The 15,381-nt window shown below is 33.7% G+C and overlaps 1 protein-coding gene across 1 annotated transcript in view; it reads left to right on the top strand.

The window, feature by feature from the left end:
* nAChRbeta1 (nicotinic acetylcholine receptor beta1) overlaps nt 1-15,381 on the top strand; it is a 682,881-nt gene that overhangs the window by 275,054 nt on the left and 392,446 nt on the right. The window contains exon 2 of the mRNA XM_081748586.1: nt 939-1,075. Within this exon, the coding sequence (XP_081604712.1) occupies nt 939-1,075 (137 nt within the window). The remainder of the gene's footprint in view (nt 1-938; nt 1,076-15,381) is intronic.

Below are 15,381 nucleotides of genomic sequence, written 5' to 3'. Positions count from 1 at the left end.
TCCGAGCCCTAGACATGAATATTTCATTTTCTATTCATATTGTTTATTTCTTAAAAAAATACAAATATTGAATTTGCTTACAAATTAATTACAAGGAAAAGTTATGTGAATTGCAGGGATGATTGAATGGATGCGAAAGGTAGTGATTCTGTAGTTCAAACGTTTTAGTGTTTTGTATATCTTTATTTATATATTTAGTTCAATACTACAGTTAAATTAAAATAAGATTGAAAAACAATTAAACTACTAAATTTCAAGTAGTTTGAATTTCAAGTAAATTTGAATTTTTCCTCAAGAACCGTGTAGTGATAAAACAAAAGACAATCTAAAGCTTCAATGACATGGTGTGACTGAAAACACTTCAAAGTTTATATAGGAAATAAAACATTATACTCAAGATCTTATATTTAACTATCAATTAATTCTAGCAAGAAACTCAATTATAAAATAATTTTATTTAAAACTAGACGACTCCCTTATCAGAATTCGTTTTGCAGATGGCGGATCATCTTAGAGCGTTTAAGATTCTATGAACTTACTTTTTTTTTTTCAAAACATAAGACACTTTAATAAAATACAATTAATATATGAAAACCGGCAATTTAGACTTGTGTCTGTTTCACCTTTATTTTAAATAATATGAAAACAATCATACAAAAAGACAACTTTATTTAAATAGCGGACAAGGTTTAATTGTTAGCGCATACCTATTTAAACCTGACATGATTGAGAAACAAAGAAAGAACTGTTAAATTCGCATAGCAACATATAATCATGAATAGCGAACAAAACTATTAGCAATTATTGTTGTTTTTATATCGATATCAACCAATTTTGCAGATACCTTTAAGAAAAGGATAGATCTCGAGAAACGTTTGTTTGTTGCATTCTTTGTCAATAAGCCGTTAATCTCCGACAATCCGATTTCTCCTTTGTAGGTTGGTGTTCAGAGGATGAGGAGCGGCTAGTGCGTGACTTGTTCAGGGGTTACAACAAGCTCATTAGGCCAGTACAGAATATGACTGAGAAGGTTGACGTCAAATTCGGTCTTGCCTTCGTCCAGCTCATCAATGTGGTAAGTACAGGTTCCATTAAATTTTAACAACTATGAAAGATCTAACAAAAGTTTGTTATTGTTTCTGAAAGTGCTTTCATGTAATTAAATGAGTTTACGTAATAATTTGTATTCAATTTGAATATTGAAATGACACGCATGTTTTTGTTTCTGTAATATGACTATTAGTTTCTGCTTCTGGGAGATGCACAGGTGCATCACGAGATATTAGTAAATTACAATTGATTTTCTTTAGAGCATTGGAATAAAAAAATAGTGAAAGTTTTTAATATATGCCAAATTATGAATCAAATTATGAAAACCATCTTAAAAACCTTACCAACGAATTTATTATATCAATAAGAAAATATGGATATAGTATACAACAGTTCCTCATCATTTCCCGAGGACTCACGAAGTTCAGTCTTTTACGGATCTAGGAACTTGAAATTGGGGTAACAAAGCGACTTTCATTTACTTATCGACTGATACGAAAATAAAAAAGAACGAACCTGTATTCACCTTTGTTGTTCTTCTTACGTGTTGTTTGTCTTCACGACTGCTGATGTTCAAATGTCTGAGGTGTACGGAGTAGTACCAGGTCAAGCGTGATTGCTTAGCGGTGTTTGCAGACAGAAAGGAAGGTTTGGGGACATTCCGTACAGGTTTTCGTGAAGACCTGTACGTACCCGTTACTTTATGTGCGCCTCTGTAGTGCCCTTGTACTTTATATTTCACTATGTGTGTAAGGTGGGGGGGATTTGAACGCATATTGCATGTCTCGTGCCCGTGGATAGTTCTTACTGTTGCATTACGTACAAACGTGATGGTATTTCATTTAGAAGCTGTAATAGCACACATAATAATAGCATATTCCAGTGTGAGTACAACATGATCTGAATTTCTTCTGTGTTCTATTACCACTTGTACATGACATACCACCATTTCTGTAGGTGGTGCAAGAGTAAGAACTATCCTCGAGTACGGAACACGATGAGGAACTGTTCTATACTAAGAAAAAGAAACATTTTAGAGAGTGTGGCGCTCAAAATATCACTCTCCAAAATTACAGTTCAAGACAATCGTCCTACCAGACCGTAATAGTGAGATTGGGCGTTATTATTTTACAACCAAGTTGTGTTCTGGTAATTCGAAATAATTTGTTATATACCCCTATTGCAAACTTTTATAATCGTGTTATGTATATATTATTATTCATATTATTTTCGTGGTAACGATTTCTAAGTAGAAATCCCAATCTTCTAATAACATAAATGACTCTTCACCATCCCTTCCGTGTTTATATCTATATACTGTATATAAAATGTATGCATGTATATACATATGTTGAAGCATAACTCTGGTACGAATGGAGAAATTTTAATTAAACATAGTAGATAAATGACATAAGTTTGTATTCTGGTGGTAAGATACCCCTAGCACCCCCATGAAGCGAAATGAAAAAGGATTATATGTAAAACTAATCTAAACGACAGATACTTCTATAGAATCCATAATTCTCGAGAGCAGTGAAATGAATAGTAGCAATCCTGATGTCGTTGAAGTCCATGTTCAGCTCCTACCGCCATGTTAGTGAAAAGCGGTGAAAAATAGCATGTCCAAAAGGACTTAGATTAAACTCGAATCCATATTTTTCGAGATCGGTGAAACGACTGACTCGTTTGAAAATACTTTTGGAACACAGTTATTACTTACCTCGTGGTCATTTACGCTCACGTTATTTCTAACAATGGTGAAAATTTCTGTTTAAATTCGTACGTTGCGATCATTGAAGGTTGTCGGTAAAAATACCTTGGAAGATATGTCATTGGCGACCATGTGGAACTGAACTGTTAGATTCAAGTTTATTTAATTTGATTCATCACAAATCCACCTCAGTTGGATGAATTCTTCTACAATAATAGAAAAATTACTTCATTATAGGGTATTAAAATATCGAACTTTGAGAACTGATTTTTTCACGACCTATCATAATATACGCTGTATAGTGGTTTACTGCTCAAGTATAAACTTACACTGTAATATAAATTTTGTAATAAGAACTAGTGTAATAAGTTGTGCACTATTGTGAAGTACTTTGTATGCTTTAAATGTAAGAACAAAAGTTCAGATTTTGTCTTTTAAATACTATTATATCAGGGATGCAAATAAGCAACAAAATTTTACTAGTCCAAGAAAGAAGCTACTAGCTCACATTCCACGATAGAATTGATTTACTTACTTTCGGTATGATATTAAATACTCGCCGGCAACGATGAATCACTCACTCGTCTCCGGCGAGTGAGCGAGTGGTTATTTTCATCCCTGTACTATATGTATTGTACGCCAATCCATATTCAGTAAGTTTCTTTGTCTGTTTTATTTATGCTATTTTCTTAATTTCATGGCAAGAAAGTTCATTAGTTAGAAAATATAATAAATCTTTTCCTTAACGAGTGTTCCTTTCAACAACAACAACAACAAAAAAGTAATTGTTATTTGAAATTCAACATTAATGTGCATTTTATCTACGTATTAGTGGAAAGCCATGTAGAAAATCATGTTTAAATTACAAAATCATTCTGATTAAATAATATGGAAAAATATTTGACCAACTACAATGAAACATTCGTTGAAATTATCCAACTTAAACGAATCAGAAACAAGTAATTGTTGTCATTTAGAGCTGCAATTTTGTAGTATTTCATATTCATTATAACGTTTCTGTGACCAAATTAGATGATTTTATGTCAATTCCGACTCTTTAAGATTTCTAAATGTGGCTATATGGTTATAACTTTCATTGAGATTCTAATTTACACTGTATAAATTGCATTTTATGACACTTAATCGTACTTAAATTGGGCCAAACAGCACATAAAGATGTATAGCCCACCCTTGACCAAATCTACGAAACATTGATCTTTTAGCCCTTATCATGAATTTAAAAATGCCTGAAAATTGTACTTTTTCATATCCTTACATTAAAAGTAACTTTCAGACTCAATAAATTTGAACACGTGTATTCTAAATATTTGTTTCTAGGGAAAGATAGTGACTCTTTCCTTGTTTACCGAACATTTATTTATTTATTTATTTATTTATTTGCCAAAGTTCCAGATACAGCAAGGCAGCCATTTTACACTGAAACTATATAACATAGAATATAAAATTAACAATAACAAGTCTAAACAAAAAACTATATAAAGGTCCATAAGTGTAGCAATAACAAATTGAAATAAAACTAAGGTTCTATAAGTGTAGCAATAATTTCCCGTCGGAATACAGTCTCAGATTTAAAAATATCCACGTCAGAAGCAATGGAATTAAATTTAGAAGTCAGTCTATGGAACAAAGAACGCTGAATAATTGATAATCGAGGCGTGTTGCAATGAAGTAGTTTACTATTTCTAGTTCTTCTTGCAGGTATCCGAACATTAAATTTAGAGATTAGTTCTTCAGTTCTGTTTCCCATTTAGAATTCTATGAAGAAACATCATATCAAGTATAATGCGACGAGATGAAGGTGTACGGATGCCAAGAACAGTCAACAATTCAGGTTTACTTAAACAGCGTACAGAAGATATTCTTTTCCTGATAATGGCAAGAAAGAAATTTAGAACTGAGTCAATGTGGGAGAGATTTGATACGCTAGCCATACTCCAAATGGTGGAACAGTACTCTATTTTGGTTGAAATAAACGTTTTATAGAACACACTTAAGGCTGTAATATCCCTAATCTCTGTAAACCTGTACAGGAGACCTAATAATCGCATAACGCTCTTGGTCATGGCAGCAATGGGATCAGTAAACAGAAGAATTTCGTTGAACACAACCCCAAGATCCTTCTGAGATGAGACCTTAGCAATAGCATCATCTCCAATGAAGTGGGTAAAAGGGATTTTGTTTTTCTTTAATGAAAATGTAATAGTAGAAGATTTTAAGGGATTTACTTTTAGATTCTACTTTTTTTTTCAGTTCAATCACATCTTGAGCTGTCCTAATTTTCCGAAATAATTTGCAGTCATCAGCAAAGAGTAGAATTTTGGTGTCAGATAACTTAAGATAAGACGGAAGATCACCTATGAAGAGAAGGAAAAGAAGTGGGTCCAAAATACTACCCTGGGGAACACCAGAGAGAACAGGAACAAAATTCGAAGCAGATCCAGAGAGAACAACACGTTGTTCACGTTCAGTGAGATAGTCTCGTAACAATGAGAAGAAGTTGCCGTGAATATTAAATCTATGTGCTAGTTTATGAAGAAAAAGCTTAGTGTCAATGCGATCAAAATCTTTAGTTAGGTCTAGATAGATTACATCAAGTTGCGTATTATTCGACAGAGATTTAATTGCTTCCGAAAGTAATAAAGATAAATTTGTGAGAGTATAACTGCCAGGAAGAAAGTCATGTTGAGCAGGATCTAAGTAGGGTGAAACAAATTTATGCAATCTATCTTTGATTATTTTTTCGCACACCACAGAAAGGATGGGCTGCCAGATTTCAAAATAGGTACAATATTAGCCTGTTTCCACGATCTAGGGAAAACACCTTCACTAAAGCATCTATTTAAAAATCGTGATAAAAGGTTGGCCAGAGATTCTGCAGTATTACGTAAGAAGATTGAACTGATATTGTCAGGACCAGGAGAACGATTCTAAGGTAAAGAAGAAAGAAGATGCCTTATCTCGTCAGGAGAAGTACTGGGTGAAGACAACGAGGGTGAACAAACTTGCTGAACAGAAGGAAGCGGCGTAGGAGTAGTCTGAACACAAACATTCTTGTAGAAATAATCACTAAAATATGAACTCTATTTTCACCAGTTGTTGCAATCGAGTCGTGAAAAATTTCTTTAGGAATGCGGGAAGCTCTTCTTCTTGAATTTATGAGGGACCAAAATCTGTTTGGATTTGTAGAAATATCAGATGTTAAACTGGCAATATAGTTTTCATATTTTACTTTAAGCAACTGTTTTGAGTAACTCTTATCTCAGAAAATTTCTTATATTTATGATAAGCATATAGTCTTTTCTTCCGTACTTTAAAACATAGAAATAACAAGTTGTGTGTAATGTAGTATGTATTAAATATAAACTTTGAAGATTAAAAAGAAAGTAAATTGACGTAAGAGAACTTAGTTTGCTCATATAAGTGTAATCATCCTTAAGAAATGAAACAAAATTGTAGCAAAAAACACAACACATGCTTGCTTTTGATTTGCCGAAACTAGATAAAATGTATAGTAGATTATTGCTAAAAAATAAACGTTAATTTTTCTTGTAAATAACCTTACTTAATCTGAAAAAATGAAATGAAGTCTTCTCAAGAATACGCCCTTTAGGAAGACGGATAATCAAAGCAAGTGAATGATGATGGAAGAATTGATGGAATAAAAATATATATGGGAATAAATGGAAGTACCCTGAGAAAAAATGTAAGTACGATGTTGTCCGCCACGAAACATACTTGTCCAGAATCAAACTAGGGACTCTGTACATCAGAGATAAGCGCTGTACCATTTCTTTGAGTTCTCTCATCGTGAATTGAATCCGGGACCACGTGCAACACAGGCCATAGTACTGCTATAAAAATTAAGTATGATTTTCTAAATAACTTCCAACTAATATTAGGTTGGAGGCAATAAAATGTCCACTTTGACGTCTGGCGGGGAACTCACCTCAGCAACACAATACGCAGAAAACATTGAGTTCACTTGGGCAAGGAATGACGAATAAACACACAATTTGTCGTTGGTTTATTACTTTACGTTCCGGAGCATTGCAAAGTGAGCTCCATAAGTACCGACCAACATCATGTTGCGATGAGCTCCTTGGGAACACTAAAGAAGTAAACCTTCGGTAAAGTGTTCGTGACATTACAGACGAGTTAAGTGCATCATTGCCACTATTATTTGGCAGTTCTGTGTAATCGGCGCTAAGGTGAAAAAGTTGGACTCAAATATGCCACGTGAGTTCACAGCACCAGCAGGAATCGTCGCCTAAGAACTCCCAAAAAATTAAATGATAAATATATACGCCTTTATCGCAAGAGACTCAATTTCGTTTTCCGATACAAGTTCATGTGGTTCCGATCCCATATTAAGCTGTGCTGCTGAACGGGATCTACACTTCAAATAAAGTAATCATCTGAAGGTATACAGTTCTCTGAGCGTAAGGAATATATGAAAAGTCTTCTGTGTAGGATTGTCACTTTACGTGAAAAATGTATTCTCTACGATACTTATAAATGATTAGGACAATGGTTAGACATTGATTAAAGTCCAGAATGGTTTCCCAAACCCCTAGATCATGGTGTTGCTGGTATAGTGAGGTTGATCCATAATGTCTTTCTCCATTGAGCTGAAACCATCACTCCAGATCGATACAATGCTGAGCTCCGTAAGTTTGTCCTCACGTTGCAAGACAATGCCTGAGCAAATGTAGCTCAAAGGATACTGCAAATTCTCCATGAATTGCATTATGAAACCCTTTCTCATCCACCATATTCTCCTGACATCTCATCTTCCGAAATCTCGATCACTTCTGTTGAGGGAAGATCTTCCTCAATGAAACGTGGTTGAGGATCTCTTTGCATCGCAGTAGACTTCTTTCGCTACAGATTCCAATCGTAGGCTGAGAAATGGTAAAAGCGTGTAGTTGCAGACAGCGGCTATTTGATTAACATTTTTTTCTTTCTTTGAAACTGATGCTCGCAGCAAACTAATAAAGGACATTAATTTTGAATTTCAAATAAAATCACTTTTTCTTTTCAAATAATAACCTACACAAAGAAAATATTTCTTACTCTTTACTCATTAATAGTTATGAAATTTTAAAAAAAGAAAGAATTACAAATAAAATACAGTAATATACCTTACTGAATATGAGTTGTCAAAATCTGAATTTTTATTCTTATACTCAAAGCACACCATAAATACTGCAAAATATTGTACGACGACTTACTGTTAGAATAGTTTTTCTTGAGAAATTTATACTACAATGAACGTTTATTTTTGAGCAATAATCCACTATATATTGTACAGCGGCGGACACTTCTAAATGGTACACCTTAGCCGTAAATCTCCATATGGCTGTACCATTTAGAAGTGTCCCCCGCTGTACATTATGATGGATCGAGAAAAAAAAGCGATTTCCCAAGTTCGATATTTTAATACTTCTTGTAAAGTTATGTTTTAAGTATTACTGCAGGAAAAAATGTATGCAACGAAATCGAATGAAATTGAATTGTACCTAACAGTTCCACATTGTCGCAAATGACACGTCTATCTTAGATGTTCTTACGGATAACCATTAATAGTCGCAACTGACGAACTTGAACAGGAATTTTCAAATATGGCGGCAAATGACGTGGGTACAAATGATGCTGAATCCCTACCTCAAGCTTGATTTTCATCATATCACTGTAATTAAAGATATTATTCTATTTAGAAGGATGTATGAATATTTATGACAAAAGTAGAGTATCATTTTTTATTATTATTACAATTTCCTTGAAATGCCTATCCTAAGGCAAAAGGGACAAACATTTTCCATAAACCTGCTCTTCCCATACGAAGAACGGGTATTTCAGCTAGTATAAAAATAAACGCTTCTGTAAAAAGAAGAAGAAGAAGAAGCATGCTTGTTTTTCTATAATTTTTAAAGAGAATTTGTGTTGTTTTCATTTTTTTATAAAACCTTTAATGAACCTAAAATTTTGAAATGCCTCCCAGTGGGTAATGTACCCCATGTTGGGAAACACGAGTTTAGTCTTATTCTCGAATTTATCCCTTTGTATATTTCGAATGCTATTCTTTAGCAAATGTCATATTTACCACGTCAAAGTAAAAAAAAGAGATAATATTTAGTAATAATTTTTTAAAAGATTATGAAAATCATACCGTCGTAACACTATTTGACAAATGGGAGCGTGAAAATCTTCTGTAGTTCTGTAGTTATTTCCTTTCCATACAGTAACTGCGTACCGAACATCAATTAAAATAATTAAAGAATATAAACAAAATTTTAAAAAGCGTGAATGTTAGATTTTCTTTAATTATTTAGGAGCGAACTTATCCTAACTTTCTTCTTATGGATTCGTTTGTGCTTTAGATAGAATACAGTTTTGTTTATTGGTCATATTAACGTAGTTAGCATTATTCTTTGGAATTTTGAATGATCATAAAGTCTACTAGGTTGTAAAGTTGACGGGAAAAATGGTCGAGTAGTTGTTAAAATTGTCTTCGGGTTACATGTTACGGTTTGTAAACTTAGTGAATTTCTGAAATGAGACGCGAGAGACTGTTTGAGTTTGTAACACAGAAAATAAACAAATCAAGAACAGAATTGTTTTGAAATTACTTTTTTTTTCTTGTTGGATGATACTGGAAACATGCCATATTTCCCATGAGAATTTTTCAAACCTTTATGGTCGAAAAAGTTTACTCCTATATTCTCATTCATTTAATCCTATTTTCTATTGGGAATACTTTTCCTCCTTTTAAATAATATTTTTGTACAACTGTTGTTGTTCAGCCTATTTATTTGAGAAATTCCCTCATGTGTAACTGTTTACGCCAGGCACTGTATTTTCCTCGTTCTTGAATATCAATACGCTAGACACTTCAAAAGAAAAGCGATCTTATTTTCCTTCTACATCTTGTTCTGTCTTCTAGCCTGTAAACATTTATACAGTTCAACTGCCATAAAATGAATTTGCACATGAACATTTCCAGTTCTACAATTTCTATAGGACTAATTTTAACTCCCCTTACAATATAACGATACTCCTTTTGGGAAAAACTATTGGACGAGAAAGTACCAATATGGGGAAAATAGATAAGGAAAGAAAGACATACAAAAGCAAAAAGTTTAGGATAGGAATATGGAATGTATGTACCGTGTTATAAGGAGGAAACTTTGAAACTTTTAAAGAGGAAATGAAACATAATAATCTAGAATTGATAGGAGTTTGTGAAGTTGAATGGGAAGGCAATGGGATGTTGTTAAACAGCGAAGCATATACAATGTTTTATTCGGGTAATGAAAAGGCCAGTCATAATAATGTAGAAATAATACTTGGTAAGGGCTTAATTTTAAAGGTAGTGAAAATAGAATGTGTTGATGATAGAGTTTTGATGTTAAGACTTAAAGGAAAATGAAGGATCTACTACAGAAACATATGCACCGACGATTTCGCATACAATTGAAGAACTAGAAGAAAATTATGAGAAAATAGAAGAAATTTTATACAGGGAGAAGAGGGATGCGTACGTAATTGTAATGGGAGATTTTAATACAATTGTGGCAGAAAAACAGGAAGGAAGTGTCGTAGGAAAATATGATTTAGGCGAAAGAAATGAAAGGGGAGAAGAACTGGTCAATTTCTATGGACAGAATTTACTAATAATGGGGAACACGCGGTTGTTAGTACAAGAGAAGAAAATATACATGGAAATCTCCAATATACGGTGGAAGATATCAGATAGACTATGTTTTGATTCAGGACACGTATCGGAATAGTTTGAAGAACGCAAAGGCACTTCCCGGGGCTGACATTTTCTCTGGTCATAACACTGTGCTGGCAGAAGTGAATATTCGACTGAAAGATGTAAGGGGAAGAAAAGTAGGCAACAAGATATTGAACACTGAAAAGTTAAAAAAACTAGGAAATAAGAAATCTTTTCATTGAAAAATTCGAAGAAAACTACTAAAACGACCGAAGGTTAGAAACAGGTAGTAACAGACGGTGAGAGCACATTAAACTTTGCATACATGTTGCAGAAGAAGTAGTAGGATACCGCGATCAAAAACAGCTAAGAAACCACGGGGTATAGCATAGGTGTCGCACAAAATGATGGACACGAAAACGTGGAAACAGATTGATGCGGAAGAGAGCAGAAAGGTGTAAAGAGAGATAAACAACGAGTTTCGAAGGAAAACAGACAGAGCAAAGGAAGCGTTCTACAAAAAAAAAAATAAAATAAAATAAAATAAAATGTGAAGACATAGAAAAATTAGAAAGAGTTGAGAAATATGAAGAAATGAACAAGGGGGTAAAATCTATGGATCTGTGTATAAAGCAATGAGGTATTAAAATGACAATAGAAAATAAGAATGGGAATGTAGTCAACGACAGAAATAGTCTTAGAAATACTCATATAAGTCCTCATCATATTCCTTACATCTACTGAGAGTAGGGATAGATCTTATGGCTTAGATGCTAAAGTAGAAAATGAAGTATGCGAGGATGATAAAGAGTTTTGGTATTCTTCGGGATAAATTTGGAAACACTATATCCGAGATTAAAAATGGAAAGACAACTGGGAAGGATAATACGCCAATCGAATTCTTTAGGAATATAGGAGACAAGGGCAAGAAGGAATTGTTCCTACAGTGCAATGAAATATATGAAATGGGAAAGTTGCCAAAAGACTTCCTGATGACGATCATGATACTGATGGCTAGGAATTCGAACCAAAAGAGACGTTAAAGTTATATAACTATTAGTCTCATATGTCATGCAGTGAACAGTTCGGGTTCAGGAGAGGTAAAGGTGCAAGAGATGAGATTGGAGTATTAAAGGCGAGAGGTGAAAGGCTTATAGAAAATGTAAAAGAGGTGTATTTGGTATTTATTGATCTAGAAAAGCTTTTGACCGTGTGAATTGGGAATTGTTGGAAGTTCTAAAGACGATTTGGTTGGAATGCACAGATCGGAGACTTATAAGAAACATATATGAACCAACAAGTATGTATTAGAATAGGGGAGGAAATGACACAGGAGAAAAGTGAGTTCGACAGTGATGCTGTCTCTCGCCAACATTATTTAATATCTACCTAGAAGAGAAAGTGAAACAGAACCTACAAAATGAAGACGGTATTTCAGTAGGAGGTAGAATGGTTACGTGCATACGGTTTACAGATGATATGGCACTTGTTGCAGAATATGAAGAGAAAATCGATAAGATGTTTTAAAAACTTGGGTTAGGGCTGTGAAGAATATGGGATAAAAATAAATGTTAGGAAAACAAAGCCATGATGGTTGGAACGAAACGATCATGTCAAATATAAAATTAGAAAGGGAGAAAATAGAACAGGTGGCTAGTTTTTCATATTTGCGTAATATTATTAGTGATAATATGAATTGTGAACGTATAAAAGCAAGGATAGGAATGGCGAAAGAAGTTTTTAGGAGGAAGAAAATAGTATTTTATAAAGTTTTGAATAAAGAGTTGTGAGAAAAACTCATACAATGCTTCATATGGAGTATTGTTCTGTATGGGTCAGAGATATGGATATTCTGACAAATCATCAAAATCAGTTTATCTATGTCGAAGTTATGAGTGGTCATATAAACAAATTATGCATTAACACTATCAGCCTTTGAGGAATTTCATGGTCTAACTCCAAAAACTTTGCTGGATTCTCATGAAATTTACACGAAACTACCGAAAAATACACTCTTTTAAACAAGAAAGAAATAATTGAGATCAACGCAGGTATGTTAAGTTATACGTGAACATTCACATATTGGCTACTGTCCGACTTCACCTGTTAAGGTTTTTCATGATCTAGCTCCAAAGGTTTCACTAATCCTGACGGACTTTACACATGCCCATTGGGCAAGTATACTCTTCCAAGCAAGAAAGAATCATCAATATAGTGCACCTATGTTATGTGTGAACATACCCACAACACACACACACACACACACATATATATATATATATATATATATATATATATATATATATATATATATATATATATATATATATACCCGAAACATATAACATTCTGTAACTGACTTCTTAAAAGGAGAACCTTGTCAATTTGACTCGTTTACATATATATATATATCCTTTTTGGAAGTCGGTTAGAAATATTATTTGACTGCTACTCCTCTTACACACAAAGTTACAAGTTAACATATAGCCCTCCCAGCTGGTCGAATGGCTCTAATGCGCATGTCTTTGATTCAAGTGGTTCCGAACTTGAGTCTTGATAGAAAACCACAAAAATTTAAATTCACAATAATTCACTTTCATTAATCATCTGTCTTCTTTACCCTAAAAGGCAAAAGCACGGGACGTTGAACTAAAAAAAATCATTTCGTTTTTAAGCTAACATAACACATGAAAACGTATATTCTCTATCTGCCTCTATCGTCCTCATTTTTCCCTCCCTTCTGCTAAAGTTACATTTTCTTAAAAAAAAAAAAAAAAAAGTCGAAAAATGTCTATATCTTCTTTTGTTACTGGTATGTGTAGTAGTGCTGTAAGTAGTTAAGGAGATCTTTCATTAATATGGTTAGGCTTACGACATGTTAACATTTCATTTAACAAAATATATACCCACACACCAAACAAGTCATTGTCAAATTGTAATACTAAATGTACACACTTCAATGCCAGTTATGGTTTTAATCAGAACCTGATATAAATAATGACTTTTATACAAAATTTAGACTTCAGAAACCGTCTAATCACTTAAAAAAAACAGCAAAAGCTTTGAAAACAACGTACAAATCAAATATTATACACTATTCTATTTTTTCAGTTAATCATATCTTCACATTACCATGAGACGGTGCTTAGACAACAATATCTTACAACATTACTTACTAACCGTACGTCAATGAAACTTTGTGAATATATGATTCTCAATATGTGCAATGATTTAGAATACCTTTTGTACAGGCATCTGACCTGTGCACAAATTGGAATGCCTATTAAAACAATTACTAGTTTCAGAAAAATATTGTGACTTTTTTTTTAATTTCTCCTCAATTTATACATCGTGATGGATTTGCTTGATATCATTCGAAAGCCTGCATTAATTACGTACAATTCATAAACCTAAATTAATTGGACTAGAGACAGAATATTCTTATTTTTTCTGCTTTAAAAAAATTCTAATAGTGGGATATGTATCGAATTTCTTTCTATATCTTGCTGCATACTAACCATATATCAACGAAACTTGGCAAATATATACGTATATCCTAAGGCATGTAGTGCTTTTCAAGGTACTGGATGTGTATATATATAATAAAAACAAGAGCCTCGACGGGGGTTCAAATAAAAGAAAGCACTTTTATTTGAAAGGAAAATTTCCAGCATGTCTCCCAAATTTATGAATTCTGACTCATCCGTAGGGCGTCATTCAAAATCCTGCAACATTCTACAGAAAATGACCTAAAAGTCTTAGATTACAAGCACAAGTTTCTTAAGATTTTTATATATGTAGATATTACAAATTATTGCAATATATTTCAAAAATGTATGCATTTTTATGCCTGGTAGTACGCCAATAAAATTTGGTAGAAATATATAATCTAGGACATTCTATGTTTTTGAGTACATTTCGTGCAAATACCTGAACTGGAGCGCTCAGATTGCTGGACAACATGCTTTTCCGGAAACTTTGAGAAATTTTCCAGGATTTTTTCAACTTTGCAAATCATTAAGCATGCATGTGTTACCATTCAAAAGTCTGATTCACTCTGAAGACAATGATGTACTAACCATGAATCTAAACTAATTGGGATACGGACAGTAGCCTCCTGAAGGCTACTGTTTTACTTTCACTAATTTTGCAAGATATTTTTCATTCAAAAATGCATTTTATTTTCATACTATTATCAGCATTTCAATAATTCCGAAAAATGTCTTGGCAAGGTATGCCTTATTTTTTAGAATGCCTTTGTTGGAGGACCTGCATCCTGGGATCAGTTAGCAGCATCCTACTACGTTATTGCACTTTCGTTTTCATTTTTTAAAAATTTTCTCAGACTGCCATAATGTCTCCCAAACTTTGCCTTCGAGAGTCATACGTGGTATCACTCAAAACTCTTGATTTATTCTAAAGATAATGATGTACGAGGCGAGTCAAAAGAAAGGATTTTTTTTAGAAAAATTAGAAAATAACAGAACAAGAAGAAATTTGTCGCGATAGATATACAAGTACATAGGGGGCCGCGGTGGCTCAGTAGTAGATCGTTCACCTCTGGTGCATGGGGTCTCGGGCTCAAACCCTGCACCCTCCAAGTGAACTTTGTGGTGGACAAGCACCGTGTACGTGTGTTTCCTCGGGGTTCTCCAGTTTCCTCCCATTTTCTTCATTCCACCACTTCATTCATTTCTCATTATCGCCATCTCCTTTAGCCTAGCTGGCATAACCGTAGGACGTAAAATTCATAAATTTCATTTCATTTTCACATCTGCTATTTTTCGACCTAATCACCATGAAACTCCAGACATTCCTGGTCGTGTGACACAAGCTTTCCGTATACCCTCTGTGTAAAAATCTGCCGCCTGAGAGTGCATCC

The sequence above is a fragment of the Thermobia domestica genome, chromosome 2 (assembly GCF_964235325.1).
Source record: "Thermobia domestica chromosome 2, izTheDome1.hap1.1, whole genome shotgun sequence".
Lineage (NCBI taxonomy): Eukaryota > Metazoa > Arthropoda > Insecta > Zygentoma > Lepismatidae > Thermobia > Thermobia domestica.
Note: the sequence above shows the minus strand (reverse complement) of the source record. Positions and strands in the feature narration are given on the sequence as shown.